Source organism: Mycetomoellerius zeteki, unplaced genomic scaffold, assembly GCF_001594055.1.
Source record: "Mycetomoellerius zeteki isolate Tzet28-1 unplaced genomic scaffold, Tzet1.0 scaffold458, whole genome shotgun sequence".
Taxonomy (NCBI): Eukaryota; Metazoa; Arthropoda; class Insecta; order Hymenoptera; family Formicidae; genus Mycetomoellerius; species Mycetomoellerius zeteki.
The window spans coordinates 95,124-112,499 of record NW_017257455.1 but is presented as its reverse complement, the minus strand read 5'-3'; the positions used below and the strand labels follow the sequence as shown (position 1 = coordinate 112,499).

General features: G+C 35.2%; 2 protein-coding genes across 19 annotated transcripts in view; both read right to left on the bottom strand.

Annotated features, from left to right (window-relative positions):
- The window catches only part of LOC108726946 (longitudinals lacking protein, isoforms N/O/W/X/Y), a 245,629-nt gene that overhangs the window by 214,561 nt on the left and 13,692 nt on the right, over positions 1-17,376 (bottom strand). The gene's annotated exons all lie outside the window — the stretch shown is intronic.
- LOC108726954 (uncharacterized) lies at positions 4,318-4,672 on the bottom strand. Its single transcript, XM_018454812.1, has one exon. It carries the CDS (start codon positions 4,670-4,672, stop codon positions 4,376-4,378), a length of 297 nt encoding a protein of 98 aa, XP_018310314.1. The 3' UTR covers positions 4,318-4,375.

Sequence of the window (17,376 nt, the reverse complement as noted above, 5' to 3'; positions counted from 1 at the left end):
ACATGTGGAATCAATGTCCAGCAATAACAATAATGTACCCATATCGCATCTTTTAGGGCAATGAAAAATGATCCCATCATACCTCTTCTATTTACGTAAACTTGCATAAATAACATATTTGCGCATATTTTATAGCCTCAAATGTAACATACGACACTAGAGTCGCTGCATAACATATTTCTCTTTATACATAACCGATATTTGTGCAATAAGATAAAACTGTAAAAAGAAATCCTATCCCTACAAAGAGACTCCAACATTTTTGAAAATTTACTCTATGACACAATAAATATATCCATCGAATTTTTAAACAAATTTTCAGTACCTAAAACTTTTCGTATTTTTAAATCTAATTCTTTAATCGTAGAGAAAATCAAAAAGATTTCAACACGCGTACTATATTATTTTAAAAACTATCGGCGTATATATAAAGTAAAATATCTAAAATGCAGAAGTTCATAAACTTTCACGATTTAATTGTTTTATTAAAATAATTCAAGATATATTAAAAAACCGTGACTGTTTTAATAAAGCAATTGTCTTATTCATATAGAAAAAATATAGAAAAATACACGATAAAGATTGCACATGCATTCAAATGTACTCCGGAAAGACTGATAAACTTCTGCATTTTAGTAATATAATATAATACATTCTATCAATTTGAACACATTTTAATAAAAAAAATGTTAATTTTTGAGTTTAAAGTTTGCTTCCAAAAATGTAAAATAAATACATTCAAACGAATTCAGAAGATTCAACAAGAGAAGAAACAGATATGACTCATTTCTTATTCACAGAGTTCTGTCACTCCTAAACAACACTTTCCAATATATTAATCCATCTACACATTTATATCATTGTATAATCGTATACTTTTATAGAATAACTTAAACGTGTATATTGCACTAGAAAAATAGGAATATTAGTCATTTGGCATTCATGATCAGGCTATTTGGCAGTTCACCTCTAAAACACGCAAGTGCGCGTATAATATACACGCAGTCATTTCATTTCGTCTTGAATTTTCTAAAGAAAGTGAAAAATAAAATCTTTTGTCATTTAAGAAGAAATGTCTGCTTGAGCATTTATATGTGACATAAACTAATCTTGGAACTGCGTTATAATAAAAAATCTATTAATAATGTATCTAACTTAACTAAACTAATAAAATTGATTCAGAAAATAAATCGTATTTGTTACTTGAAAACTCGTTATATTAAACTGTTAACAAACTCTTAAACAAAAAATTTAACCGAGAAATTTTTAAAACATGAACGAGAAGCAAGATTTGTTAACAATTAGAACTATTGCACGAGAACTTGTTCAAGATTCAAATTAATCACTAAATACTTTCTCTAAAAATATTCTAATAGCCACAAAAAAATAATTAAGTTCATAGTTCCATACACAATAACTAACCCTACTGACAAATTCAAAATAAAAATTTCCTTTGGTATTCCTTTGGATAAACAAATCTAAACGAAGAGTACGATTAAAATAAAGCTCCACGATAAACAATGAAAATATTTCTAAGAGGGGCTCCTAAATTATATCTGCAACCTAGTCTAGAAAACCCGTTCAATAAGAAATATTATTGCAGCATCAGAATCAAAATAAACATGTTTATTCTAAGTAGAACTTCAAATCTCATTCGCAATACCACGCTAAGCAATAATGCGTAAAAGTAATCCAACAATTTATAAACTTTAAGTTCAAATTTATAAGATTATTTATATGTATATAAAGATTACATTTCTTTTTAATAAAAATATAAAATCTGTTTTGAAGAGAATATGATGCAAAAACATTCCTTCTCGATTTCATGACAATCGCAATTACTTTCGCAGTAATTTCGACGTCCTCAAAGACGGCTACCAATCGATTCATCATCAGTAAACGGCGAGTCGATGATCGATGACAATGTTTCTCTACACGCCGAAGGAGATGAGACACAGCCGCGGTTATTTAGCGACGGAACCCCCGTGGATGTTGAGGATATGCTGCTTGAGGTGATCCGGTCGGCAGAAGTATTTGCCGCAGAGAGTGCAGGTGAAGGTATACCGGGATCCGAGGCAGCCGCACTCGTATCTGGAGTGTCGTGTGAGAGACGATCGCGATCTGTATCCACGTCCGCACATTACACACCGAAATGGCAGTTCGCCTTCGCCGCCACTCAAGACGATCTCCTTCGCGGGGCTGGCTGCAAGCATACAGGGGGAGGCCTTTTACATCATACGGGTTCCTGTCGGACGCACGAAACGAGCCCCTCTTATCTGCAAAGCCGCGGGTCACTCCGGTCGAGACAGTGTGACCTGAACACTTTGACCCCCCCTTTCTTTTTTTTTCTTTCTCGACCGTTGAAGAAAAAGCTCGAACCAAGCGTGTGGACAATACTGAATCAAGCTCGCTCCAAAGGAAGACTGCACAAAAAGCTCCCAAGCCCGTCGAGGAATAGAAACTGGTTCTAATCGCATTTAATTCTTTCCGAGTCTTTTTCGAAGTAATGAATTGCTGAAAAATTTAATACCGCCGTATACAACGTTCCATTATTGCAGTGATAAAAATTAAAAGTCGCATTGTCTACAAATAAATTAATGAATTAACAAATTAATACACGAATTAATTAATTCGTTAACATCTAATTATTGTAACGAGAGAGAAAGAGAGAGAGAGAGAGAGAGAATATAGAATATTTAATTATTAACAAATATATATAGAATTAATTTTATTTTTAGATATAATGAGGTTTCATTTAAGGGCCGTCTACAATGGCAATAGCAATAGTGGTAAGGCTGTAAGACACATCGGAAGTAAGCTGATTTTCCAGTATAATAGGACATAAAGTGAGTCCGTAAGTATTATAATAAGAGAGTAGAACATAGGAAATGGATTTCAACCATTCACCTACGGATTTACTTTATTATACCGGAAAATCAGCTTACTCCCGATGTGTCTTACAGCCTTACCACTATTACTACTGCTCATTGTAGACGGCCCTTTATTCTCGTGTTATCTTTGAGTTGTTGATGAATAAATTAAAGACAAAGTACTATATGCTAAAAACTTTACGGCAAAAGCAAGTAATCAATATGTGAAAGCTTTAGAGTGACGGTCTATGTAACAATGATAAAAAAAGTACAACTTTAGCAATATATTTATACACTTGAAAAAATACGTCATCAATCCTTACGGCAAACCCTTGTGCAGTCTTCATTATTTTGGGCTGTTATTTACATGCTGCACCAAAATGAACTGCATTTTATTAGTGCATCCATTTTTACACCCGTGATGTAATTAATTTCAACCCAACGTAAAATATGACTCCTTGTATAGTTTCACCCAACAACACATATCCACGGCGAATGAGTGTAAATACTGGCTGAAGTTACGTGAATGATTCGAACGTGGATGATTTCCCTCCGATGAGCCGCTAGAGATATATAGCTCCATCATTTGCCGCTTTAAATGTGACACTCGCCACGCTGACAATCACGAAGCTTACGTTCTGCTAGATGACAAAACTTCAGCATGCAATACACATCAACCAACAATCATCACTGATGCTTCATTTATTCCTTCGTTAATCGGATTCTGACGGTTATTTACAATGCTAGTAGCATGTACCAGATGCTACTCGTGATTAAAGGATCGATTTACGTCATTTTATTAATATATAGATATTAATTTATGGATTATATTGTATATTCGCTAGTAAGATGCAAGTGCATTGCATATCGAGCTAGATTATACAACTTTAAATTTTATTTATTCATTTTATTTAATGCGTGATATAACATTTATATTTATGTACTTATAGGCGAATGAAAAATATAAAAAAGTACAACACAGAAAAAATATATATATATGTACACACACAAGTAAATCATTGATTAAATAATTCTTCACAATTACCAAAGCAATGTTTATTAAATACGATCAATTTTAGAGACAAACATCATTTTATCAAATATATTTACGGTTTTCTCGCTTTTAAATGTATAACAAAAAGAAAAATAAAAGAGCAAAAACTAGTGAAAACCATGTACTTGGTCTGTTTTCTGTTCCCGTAGTAGACTGCACTAGAACTGTCTTTCTTGCTTTCGACAAATATTAAACATATACCTATCTTTCATTCAAGTTCTAAAAGTGTATACTAGTTCAGCCACAGAAAACAGACCTATATTGTCGTCAAGAGAGGAGCAAGAGACAGTGCCTGGATCGAGATACTGGAGCTTCCAAGAACAAGAAAAACGATCGTAGGATCCCGCCTTCGTATTTAAAGGTGAAATAAAATAAGAACAAGTAATTTCGACGCAATGGATGGAAGATTTTTTACTACCGATTTTCATTCGTCTCTGTGCTACACAAGTATCTACGATTTCCAAAACTTGTACAGTACTCTGACGTCTTTCTCAGTGAACTGCTCCAGTCGCTGCTGCACCTGCTGCTGCTGTTCACGCTGCCGCCGCTGCTCCTGTCGTTGACGAAAATCAGCCTCCAATTTCTCTTTTTCCGAGAGACAGTCGGCGATATGTCCCCGCAGACCGCTTCGATACTTGTAGCTGCGACCGCAGTTTGGACAGGAGAGTCTGCAGTAATGTGCCGTGGCACGTTGCTGATGCACCCCAGTGGATTGTGACCAATACGGCGTGGCAGCTGCAAGCATCATCGGCCAACTATATCACCCCGGAGGTCAATTATGCGTGCGGACGCGACAAGATGCATTTAAATTTCAAAGATTCCTTTCGAGAATTTTATTTTCACTTTTGCGTTGAGCTTTTTCTGAAACATTTCCTCTCTCTTTCTCTCTCCTCCTCCTTTTTCAGACGACTTTACGCACTGGCATTGTTATTTCGAGTTTAAAATAAATATCGCCCTGAACTTCCTAATTAATTTTTCGTTAAAAAAATAATGTAAACAGTGTTTATATATAAATGAAATATACGACTTACTTTTTTTCAAAGGATGAATATGATCTAATTGCCAGATATTTTGAAGTTATTTTCTAAAAAGAAAAATTTGAAAATTAGATTGAAACGTTTAAGAATATTTAAATAAACTGTAGAAGATTAATGGCTAATTTTAGTATTTTTTGTCATAAAACTTTAAATTTGATAATACGAAAAGGTATGAGATTATGCCACACCAAAAGTTAGTAATTAAGTTATTTTACATTCGCAACGATACGAGAGCTGAAAAGCTGGGTGTAGGGTTCGCACAATTGAAAAGAGATTAGAAGATTCTTTTCAGAGATTCTTTATTTGTTCTTCATCTGGTCCATCAACTGGTCGGATTCGCATTTGTGGATTGAAAAATACGGCTGGATGCAAGATCGATGCGATTTACACGAAAGCATACGTGTAAGACTCTCCAAAGACATGATAAAAAGAATGCTTCCTCGTGTTCACGTTAGCTTATATTTATATTAATTCTACTCAGAAAGTTTACTACGCAACTAATGATTATAAATCGAGATTATATGGAGAGCAAACAACAAACTTATATTAATGAAATACTAGGCTGAAAAGGAGACATCGACGAATGAACGAAAGTAACATGACGGTAATTCTTGTATCACGGAAAAAATTTAGAAGACGATTTAATTGACAATGATTCGCATTCTAGCGGAAGACAAAATGTGTCGTTTGTATAACCGAAGATTATATATATATTTTGAATTATTTAAAAATAAATTAACTCGACAGCAATTGTTAACAGTAATTGAAATGATCTTATAGCGATACTTGGCAAAAGAAAAAATGCTTTCGTCTTTAATAATTTACAAATTCAATTATATAAATAACAGACATACCAAAAATTTTTTTACCGGAGATAGACTGTGTAGTATTCTTATATATTTTGACACTCCGAAACAGTTGTTCAAATTGATTCCGTCACAATATTTTCTTTTTATCAATGGAGAAGAGCAATTTTCCAATATTTTTAACCTAGCAGTTTGTATACTTCATAAGTTTGCATATTTTACCTCAGCATATTAAAAACCAAGCCATTCACGACTTAAAAAATATTAGAGAATCGAGTTGTTCCCTGTCGATTGAAAAGACTGTGACGTAACGGAGCAATTTGGAGATCAGATTAAGTTTCAGAGCGCCAAAAAAATATGTACGTAGGAATACCATGATCTAATCTCCGGATGAAACATTAAGTTTGGTTTTGTGTGTCTGTGTAATTGGATGATAAATTTCGAAAATAATTTCAAAAGATCTTCGAATAGAAAGAACGAAACATTATTTAATGAAATATTACTCGCGTAAAAATGTGAGAAATCTTGAGTATTAGACCGCACTTTGTGAATTGTCCGATCAGTAACTAATACTTCCAGAGAAGCAATGAGAGAAAACATCATTAGAACACATATGTCTGGTTGACTTTTCATAGAAATTAACCATTTATTGTAACAAAAATTTGAGATTAGCGCCGTTATTTCTAACGAACCGATTTACAACAGTGTTAACGCCGATTTTTTTGAAAATATTTTCTCACCGAAATAATTTCTAATAATTCTAAATTTGGACATATTTACAGAATATTATGCGCAATAATTATATAAAGTATTATAATCTTTATAACACATTTTCAAATATAACATATTCTTTCAAACAAAATTTCAGAACTCGCTTTCCCTGTTGCATTGAAAAACAGTTAGTCTTGAAAAATCATAATAAGTTCTTCAAGATAGCGATATAAAAATTAAACTCCAAGTTGACAAAATTCAATTAATTTGAGTAAAATAAAACAAGACACGCCTTCAAATTTAATTAAAGAAAACATACTATAATCAAACATAGTAGTATTTTACACGTCACAAGCCAAGCTAATAATTTCATATCAAATATAATTTCGAGTTAATATACTGCTCGACGAGATAACTTCTTGAAAAGACACAATGTGGCAACCAAAAAATCAAATTGAACTCTCAAGTGATTTCATCAAAATTAACATTAAAAAAATGTTAAAAAAAAAATAAAAATTAAAAATAAAACAATATGTAAGATAAGAACTTTACACTTGGAGGTCAATGTGAAATTCGATAAAGCCATTCCGATTTCTGTCGAGTTACGCAACGTCGCATCTACGCCCATGGAAAGCAGACAACGACGGTAGATTGCTCGAAGAAAACATTGTTTTCTAGATATATTTTCTGAACATAAATATTTTGAATTTACTTTGTACGAAAGGACAAGATTTAAAAAAAAAACTTGGCATCGCGACGTGGCTTCTGTTTTCATGATTCAAACGCTAAGAGAGAAATAGAAATCACGAGGGAAAAAAGATTCAACTACGACAAATCGACATGCTAGAATTATTGATGCCCCCTCTGCCTCTCTGTTGCCGCTGTTGCTGTTGATGACTCTCATTCTCGTATTGCCTCGGGAAAACCTCTGTCGCGGAGACGTCCAAAGGTGACACCTTGACTAGTCTGGTATAGGGTGTCAAACGATGACCCGTCCTCTTCTGATGTGACCGCATGATGTCCACTCTGGTGAAACGTCGCCGGCAGGTCCCGCAGGAAAATTGCTTCTCCACCCCGCACTCGTAGCGCTGATGCCTTTCCAGGGAATACTGGACCGAATAACGTCGGTCACAGCGTGAGCAACGATACCCGAGAAAAGACTCTGAAACACCGTGGGGCCCTCCACAACTATCACGCGAGCATACAACGCGTCTCCATTCATTGGAATCTTCCTTCACGTGGAATGCGAGGGAATGATTGAATCTAATTCAGTTGCGATCGGTTCTGTCAGTTTTGTCGAGTCTCGATTGTCGTGAAAATTGGAGATTGCATCAAGAAGAGTGAATCAAAATCCAAGTGTACTTCTTTCAAGTTGTAAATAAGATACATAAACATGAGAATTTTTATCAAACGTGTTTCACGTTATTTGAGTAAACGTCATAAATCCTTGTCCTTGTAAAGATTAGTTACCATTCGTGCAATGTATTGCAGTTCTGGTAATGATCGCTGCGCAGCAATGATTAACAGAAAAGCAATAATTGCATTAAAATGATAACAGTCATGTCTGTTACAGACATTACGATTATCCGAGTTCTAAAAGTACTTTATGAAGGCAAGAATTTATAACGCAAATTCAATGCAAATATTAGCAACAAGACATGAAAGTTGATAAATGCTCTCTCACGTTTATGAACTATTTCGATTATATAAAGTAGCAACCTTTTTCATAGAATAGGAACAATGTTAAATTTAATCCTACGATCCTATATAAATTGTACCTTGTGTTTTGCTGTTACAATGTCAGTTAATTTTGAACAGTATGCATTAAAATCTCCATTCCATAAAAATGTTCAGAATTTCAAATAAAATGAATTTATGTGTAATTTTCTGTGCTGAAGCTGGAAATTCAGAAGACTTGAAATCTCTGCGAGACCCGCAACGAGGTTGCAAATCAATATAAAAATCCTAAGCTCGTAAGGAAAATTATTCAAATTTTCAATGAAAATGAACGTATGTAAAAATCATTTTCTTCAAGAATTTAAATAATTATCCTCTCAATTACATCACACACAGAAATTACATTTATATCGTTCTATCATCCAACGATTATTTTTCACGATTTTTTATCAAAATTTTTGTTAAAGCTATATATATCCAGAATTATAAATTTCGCCAAACTTAGTTTGTTGTATTCATTCGGTACTTGCGAGGCACAATATTGCTGCGCGGATGTTACCATTTTTGGTAACCACTGCTCACAACATATCCGAATGAAGATCAATAACATAAAACCGCGCATAAAACACATTTGAAGATAACTCGATCAGCTTTAACAAAAATCTGAAAGTTAAATTCGTTAAATCAATCGTTATCAGCGAACAGAATAATCAGTAGATAATTTGTTCTATGCATACTATTCAATTATCCATCCGCGAAACGTGGCGATGAGGCTCCCTATAACGCGTTAAGAAACTATCAAAATTCCTCCCTTCGTTCACGAACGATATAAAGATAATCGACAGATCATTTGCACGCCAACGCCCTAAATTTGAACGACCCAGAAATGCAACTTGCAATAATATCGCAATCCGATTAATTTTGCACGGAAAGCTCCGAAAAGAGTCTACATGCTTTACCCTTTGCCTCAAATCGAAACATATGTGAATTCAAACATTCCATTCATACAAAAAAATTCATACATATATTCTTCATCACGAAGGACGGACTATTCACCGAAACAATAAAATCCAGTTTTTAACACAGCATGTACATTGAGCTGAAAAATTAAGAAAAAATAGGAAGAATAAAAGAGGAGAGGAAAAATATAATATCAGACGTCATCGATCTGTTTTCATTCAGCGAACATTGCGCAACTTTTTAGCAAAAGCGACGCAATTTCCGCAGAATGAGATTACAAGAAAACAAATTGACATGGACACTGTTGGAAAATTTGACCATTGAATGAAAGGAGTCGAATTGATGAGAATTGTAAAATGAAGTTATTCAAAAAATTATCAACTGACAAAAGCATCATTGCAATGTTCCGCCTGTCAGTATATCATGAAAATTATTTTATACATTATATATACACACACTATATATATATATATATATAATTGAAATTGTAATTTCACGATATAATTCGGCACTTGATATATGCCTGATGTGATAATCTCGTAGAAACAAATATATATACATATATATATATACACTATATATATGTATATATATATATAAATCAAGAAAAATCGGAAAAACGTGCCAAGAGTATATCTTATTTTTGATATAATAAACGAATGATGGCAGAAATAGAAGCTATCAATTTACGGCAGAGTATTATTGTCTATTAAATTATTATCATTAGCAAAAGCAGAATACTAAGCTTCTCGATAATCATCGAAATGCTTAGCCACTTTAAAAAACAATACAAGACGTCTCAACTATTTCTGCCAAATTCAACATATGTAGACATAATAGGAAAGCATCTTGCGTGCCGATACAACACACAAGATTAAATACTTACTTATATAATACCTTTTACCTTTTTACCACATAGGCATCTGTGCAATTCACTATGTTAGCGACATCACATTCCTGGCAAATTTGGCTGGCAAAACTCGCTCTCAAAAAAAGCAAAATGCTTTCTTGAAAGCAACTATATGATAGATCTTCTCGGCATCACATGAAATCGTAATTTATCAGAATAAATCCGATAAATAATTAATATTTCACTATTTAATAACATGGAAATCATACTTTCATGGCAGATTTCCATAAAAGAAAAATAGAATTGTAATAAATACGAATATCATAAATATTTTCAAAAGATGAATATAATTATTAAGTTTTTCATTAGAAGCAATTATCTTTAAATTAAAAGTTAGAGGATATCGTAACAATCTTATTAGATAAATAATTATCTAGAAATATCTAAAAATATCTTATTAGATAAATATCATTCATTCACTTAAAAATATACACATAAAAATAATCCTTTATCAGATGGAAATTATGCTCCAACTTCTCACATATACAAAAAAAAAACAAATCTCACAAAATACCAACATCATGATTTCTACGCGTGTCAAGTTTGAAATCATAGAGAAAAGTATCTATGAAATCTAATCAAACTTTTCTAGAATCGCGAGAAGTCGCTCCAATTCAGTAAATATATATTTTAAAGTAAAAAATAACATCCTATTAAAAAAAGAATAAATTATGTTATAAACATGTAAATTTTTAAAAATTAAGTTACGCCGCAATATGATAACTTAAGTAAGTATTACAAACTATATACTGGGACTTATCATTACTTATTACTAATCGCGAATGTTACGCTATTTACCATAAGGGGTTACCAATACTGTACCATTCAATACATTACCAATCCAAAAAGAGTCGAAGTTTCTTGACGTCTTCCAAGCTCTTGTTTGAAGATTCAAAAAGCGAGATCTTCAAACTCGAGCATTTATCTTCATCCCTAGTTCTTGCAGAAAAAGATCACACACATCGCGAACACGAGAGTCAGCCAAGTCGAGCGAAAAAAAAAATAATATAACGTTGCGACTGAGAAAATATAGGGTACACGTTCGGAAAGACGATATTAGCGCTATTTGTATCATTTCATCTTCATCATTTATGAGATATAAAACAAGGATAGAATGACATTAGTGTCAATAACGTCTCCCCGAATGCACTTATATACACAAAATCAAAGCAGTAAAGAGAAAATATATGCAGTCTTCGAAAAATACAAATAACCTTCTTAAGATCCGAAAATCCCAAATTAAGGATAATCAGAAACTCAATCATAATCCAATTTAATTTTAACATAAATCTTGAATTTCTGAATCTCAAAATGTAATTCAGAAATCAACGATGAGTTTACCCTTTGGTCCTTTTTCAGATCGCCCAAGCATCTGCTTCTATTTTCTTCAATCTTCTTTCTTCTTTTTGGTCAGCCAAATGACAATTTTCGTAAACAGAAAATTTAGAAATAATGATAATGCATAAATTATCAAGTCAAGATAATTAAGTTTGAAAAGCAGAAAAAGCCACTCTTCTCTGACATCTTCAACTTGAACATTGTAAACAGAGCATAATCACAATCTGTACAATTTTCTGTAAACGAAAAATGAAAAACAAGAACACTATGGCACAATGCAGTTTCTCCAAATTGTAGAAAATTTACCTTTAATTCTCTAATACCGAAATCGAAAGAATATTTCAAACTCGATATTAGAAAAATTAGAGAAAAATTTAAATTTTCTATAATCTCTCTCTCTCTCTTTCTTTCTTCTTCTCGATAAAACAGCTAAAAATAATTAATGGGAAAAAATTAATTTTTCCATGACACTACACATTGTATTTTTTATATGGCTTTAACTTTCACTCGTCATTGCCAAGAATAAGAAAGGCTTTCTTTCTTATCACTATAACAACGGCGAAGAATAATCCAAAATCGATATAAAAAATGCAAAAAATTGTGATTTTACACATACATATATTAAACATTCGTGAACATTTACCCATACATTCAATCCTCATTCACATATATTTTTCATGGAGGAATGCGTTCAGAGAGTGCGCTATTTGTGTCATTCTATCTTTATCATTAGACGTAAAACAAAGATAGAATGACACAAATAACGTTAACAACGTTTTCCTGAACGCATTCCGGACATACCGTTTTCATACAAAAAGAAATCAAAAGAAACGGAGTCGTATTGCAAATAAAAATGCGATTATCGCTTGCGAGAAGGAATTCTAATTGTCTTAAACTCACTAACTCACACGCGCGGCTATTTTTATTTGCGATAACGTCAAACACTAATCACCTTATTACATATAATTCAAATATGAAATATGAATTACGTATGCGCGTTAAGTTTACAAGTACAGCTCGAGACATATGTAAGAATAAATAGCGCGTTTACGTAGACGAGATTACGAGTTACGTTACAATATAGCCAGGTTACTAGTACTTCTAAGTACTAGTCTTCTACTACGGACCATATTACCTTTTGATCTTGATGCAAGTATTACCTGTTTACCTCGTGAAGTGTCCTTACCAATTATTACCAGTTATCAGTGCCGCTGCCATCTTCGATCTTCTGTCTTGAAGAAAAAGACGCAAGCGTACGAGCTTTATTCTGTGCGAAAAGGTCGCTCGAATAAAAATCAGTACGCTGCAAAATCGTGAAAGCTTCGGAAAAATTATCGAAAAATAAACGGACGAATATTCAACAATGCCGAAGATGCACACGTAAACATCCAAATCGTACTGATTTAGATGTTGTCCGTGCATTTTTGACACTTGAACATCTTATTAATTTTTCGAAATCTATGAATCGTATTCATGTTATTATCTTTTTGAAACTCTAACTCGTTCGAGCGAGAGCATCATAAAGATAAATTTCAAATCATAGAGATCCGAAAGATTAGAACGCGTCATATCGCGATTACCGAACGCTTTCGCAGAAAAAACTGCGAAAGCACAGTTCCGCTCCTGGTAGTCTTCACAAACGAGCAAAAGACACGCTTGCAAGTTTCTTCTCTCTTCTGACATCATCGGATTCTCTCTCTTCGTGGATCCTGAAGAAGCTCTGTGAGCCGCTCCAATCGAGAAATCGCTCGATCGTAAACAGCTCGGAGAGCTTCTTCTTCTGCATTCTCATCTTCATCTCGAGCGCTTCCTCATCATAGCCTAAACACTTGGAGGCAGGTAAAAAAAACACAAAAAGGGAATATACAGAGAAAAATTGTGACATGGCATGGTACAACACAACGAGAATCGAATAACGAGTAAGTACAATACCATGAACAATAATGACAACGATGTGAATGTCTATACGTAATCGTTAATATAAATATTTATGTATATATATATATAGCGATATATATCGAATAGAAAATAGTATTATATAAATAATGTTAAGCATATTATATATATATATACGACGTATATAAGTGTAAATATATATATATACTATATGGAGTCCTTTCTTTCGAACACTCATATGTATACATACATACGTGACGCATGTATGTATGCACATATGAGAAAACCATAATAAGATATATATGTAAATCAGGTTAATTAAATAGTTTGTTTTATGCGTTACGAATAAAAAAGCGAGTTATGTACACGTGGGTTAGTAAAAAAAAAAAAGAATTTGTCGAATGTGTGCGAGTATGAGCAGCGTTGCGGATCCCGTCTTGCGATGATCTCTACCTATACATATATTTCATTCACGTACATAGATAATATAACTTCGATTACCATCACCATGCACACGTCGCTACGGGATACGTCCGGCCAAACGCCGTCACGCTTGCACACTTCCGCAGAGTTAAGGTGTATAGTTACACTACCGAAGGAAGCGTGGCATGCAAAAGACGAATTACGCCAAAAAAAAAAAATATATATGTAAATATATATATATGGCACAAATGGGTTAAAAACTATCGAGTGTACGCATACACGGAATGGACAAAAAAAATTATATATATGAATATATAATATATATAAATTGTTCACACATCGTTATATCGTACTGCATGTCCTGGTGCGCGCGCGCTTGCGCGACCAAGATCTTGATGTGGAACGTGCTTTTTTTGTTCGTTTTTTGATCGCGTTTTTATAGAGAGCCGCAACCCAACGTGAATGTAAGTACGTATAACGTATGAATGTACGCGATGCCGTGAGAGGAACATTACAAGACGCCGATGGACCTCGCCAATCCCTCTTTCGGGAAAAAGAGGGTCGATCGAATCGCGAGCGAGAGGCGGATTTCCGGCCAGCCGGTTTCGCGACTTACGACCAGCCGTTTAAGCGCGAATTTCGAGGAGAAAGAAAAGAGGGGGAAAAAAAGATAGGCAAGACAGATGTACATGGGCAGGAGGAAGAAGAGGCAGGCAGAAAAGCGAGGGTGTCCGTGCTCCCTGCGCTTCTTCGTCGTGCACAATGGGGAGAGAGGAAAGAGGAAAACGCGAGACATCACCCTGGACGATAATGATATAAGAGAGCAGAGAATTTTACTGTAAGAGTCCGCTCACGACTGGCCGTACATCAACGGACCCGGTTGCTCCAATCCGCGATCAACGAAGACACAGGATGTATGTTCTCTCACGCGATTCTCGGGCAAGTTCTTTGCTCAATTCGACTTTTGTGCCTGATTTAGCACACCGCGCCCTCGTTACATGTATACCGGTTCTTTCTCGCACCAACAAAAAAAACACGTCACGGCTACAATGGGCTTTTTATTATCTGGGATCTGAGGGTGACTCTCGTCCCGGATTGGCAGAGGTAAACGCAATCGTTTCACTGTTGCCAGAAGAAACGGCCGAAGACAGCTCGAGTCTTCGATGATCGTTCCTTCGGACAGGCGTGGACGCGTTTACCTTTACCCTTTCTCTCGTCGCCGGAACGCTTTCGCGTGTTTCCGCGCAACAGAAAATATTCACGAGAGAAATAAAAAAAAAAGAAGAGATCTACGCGCTGCGAACAACGTGGCGCAACTCCGGTTCTAGGATCGCGAACTCGGCGTCTCGTCATGGAACAAACGAAAACTCGAAGACCAACAAACGTGCGTGAAGATGTACGGAATGCAAGAAGCGACAACGAAATGTGTGAGAGAGCTTTTGATGTTGAGATTCCAAAATAAAAAAAAAACGGAAAGAGACGCGTTTTCTGTGGAGCAGAGAAGACTAAACAAAGGTCCGACATCGCCCGATCGCGATGGCTTGAGGCGCGATTTTAAGTATCGGCCCCTCTTATTCGAACGGTTCGAACGGCACGAAAAACTAGATTCAAGGCAACAAGTCTCTGACGTTGAAAAAAAAACGACCTTCGCTATCAATGCGAGCATCTGTCCAATGTAATCTTTCTTTTGAAAGTTTATCGCGCGCGACACACGACACACTGATACATAGCGTATACGAAGAAAAACGGAGGCAGAACGCAATATTCGTCTACCGTAACGAGCTTAACAAAAGAGAACTCTCGCGATTCCACGGGCACCTGGCGCGTAAGGACATCGCGAAAAGAATCACCGTCATCGAGCAACACGTCAGGAACCGCGCGATCGCGAGTACGAATTCGAGATTTAACAACGCTAGCATTGACAGAGAGGCCGCTCCTCTCTCTCCGAAATTACCTTGGATTCCCACGTTGGATCACCGCATTAGGGCGATCATGTACCTTAAAAGCTAACGAAAAAATCGATCGTGCCTAAGAAAACCTTCTTACCCCTCCGTCTAAACTAATAAAGATCTTAACGTTTATTTTTTACGCTATTCTTCTCTCTCAATATGTCTCTCCTTCGCCGATTATCCCTTCATGTTTCTCTCGTAATAACGAAACTGCTCTAACGAAAATTAAAGGGAAATTGAATTTTATTGTCCCTATAGTGAATTGTCATCGCATCGCGTATAAACACGATAATGTTATACTTCGATTCGTAAAGAGATTACCCGATCACGAAAGATACGGCGCCGGGCGGACGATTTCCGGCTCAACCATCTGGGGCGATCGGTACCCAGTTGCATCAGCTGCTCAATGTGCAGCTGTCGCCGTACATTAGCAGATGCAAGCAAGCTGGTCCCCGTCGTCTCGGCAAGAAACTTGCGTTGCCAACCGACCGAAATAACCGACAAAAATTTCTTTATTACCTTCTTCACGAGCAAACGGAAAAGAAATTCACCGAAACTATTCCGAATTTTTGTTAAATTCGTCTATTAAAATGTCATTTATTACGTATGCCTAATAAAGTTAAGTACTTGTCATATAATTCGTTATTAACCTCGTTATAGTAACACTGGTAAAAACTATCGTTCCCTATTGTACTGCTGAGAAACTGTAGAGCAGTCTTTCCGTTTTGTTGTTACGTAATATACATAATCGCCTTGATACAATTCGACGCGCCTATACATGAGTTCGCGATAAATCTGGGTCATCTGTAAACCACGACGGATGGTTCAATTTATTTTTTTATTAGTCTTATCTTCGTTAACGCATTCTCGTTAAATAACGGAGAATTTATTTCTTAATAATCTCAATTTTTCACTCGCCGATTCACGATAAACGTAACCGTTAAACTATAATTACATTAAATATTACACATTATATACGTAATATATGTAATATAGCTGTTTCTACCAAAGTTTCCTCAAAAACTGTATAATCGCTTGACCTTGATTTTATTGCAAATTGACGTAAATTCTATCGTGAAATGATAAAGTGATTTTTCGTTATTCTTTATGACTGCGAATTTCGAAACGACGCCTTCTGTAAATAATTGACACCGCGATAGAAGAACGTACGCATATCTCGTCGCCAGTAAGTTTCTTTCGTTTACTCGCTTCTTGTCGTCTCTCTCTTCTGTCTTTTTCGATAGAAATCTTCCCTACCACGCGCATTCGTTCCAAACTTCACGAGGCCCAAGGTCAATGAGCGTTTGTGGGAACGCTTCGACCAGGCACAAGTATACATACCTATTATACTACACAAACATGATTACCTAGATTTCTCATGTCCGCTACGAGCGGTCTGGAAGAAATTTGATTTGAAAGATTCACACTCGGTCTTCAAATAATTAAATAAGTTTTGCACACATCCTAAGAGCAATTGAATATGATACATAATAGTGGGTCATCTAATAATTAAATGACTATGACAACGCATGAAAAATTAAAAGAAATAAACAGCTTAAAAAATTATATTGATACAGAGTCCTAAGTGGGATAAAAATTTACATAATCCAAAGAGCATCGATCTTGCTGAAAGTAGCTCATCAATGTTCTCCGCAGGTTGAAAATCACACGCAAATGTAACCGCTGAATATACCGAAGAAAAACGACATTCTAACGACGCAATGGGCATCACTTAGAAATTCGAG

Coding starts and splice junctions, on each gene's coding strand:
- LOC108726954 (XM_018454812.1), bottom strand. CDS start 4,672: ATGATGCTTGCAGCTGCCACGCCGTATTGGTCACAATCCACTGGGGTG.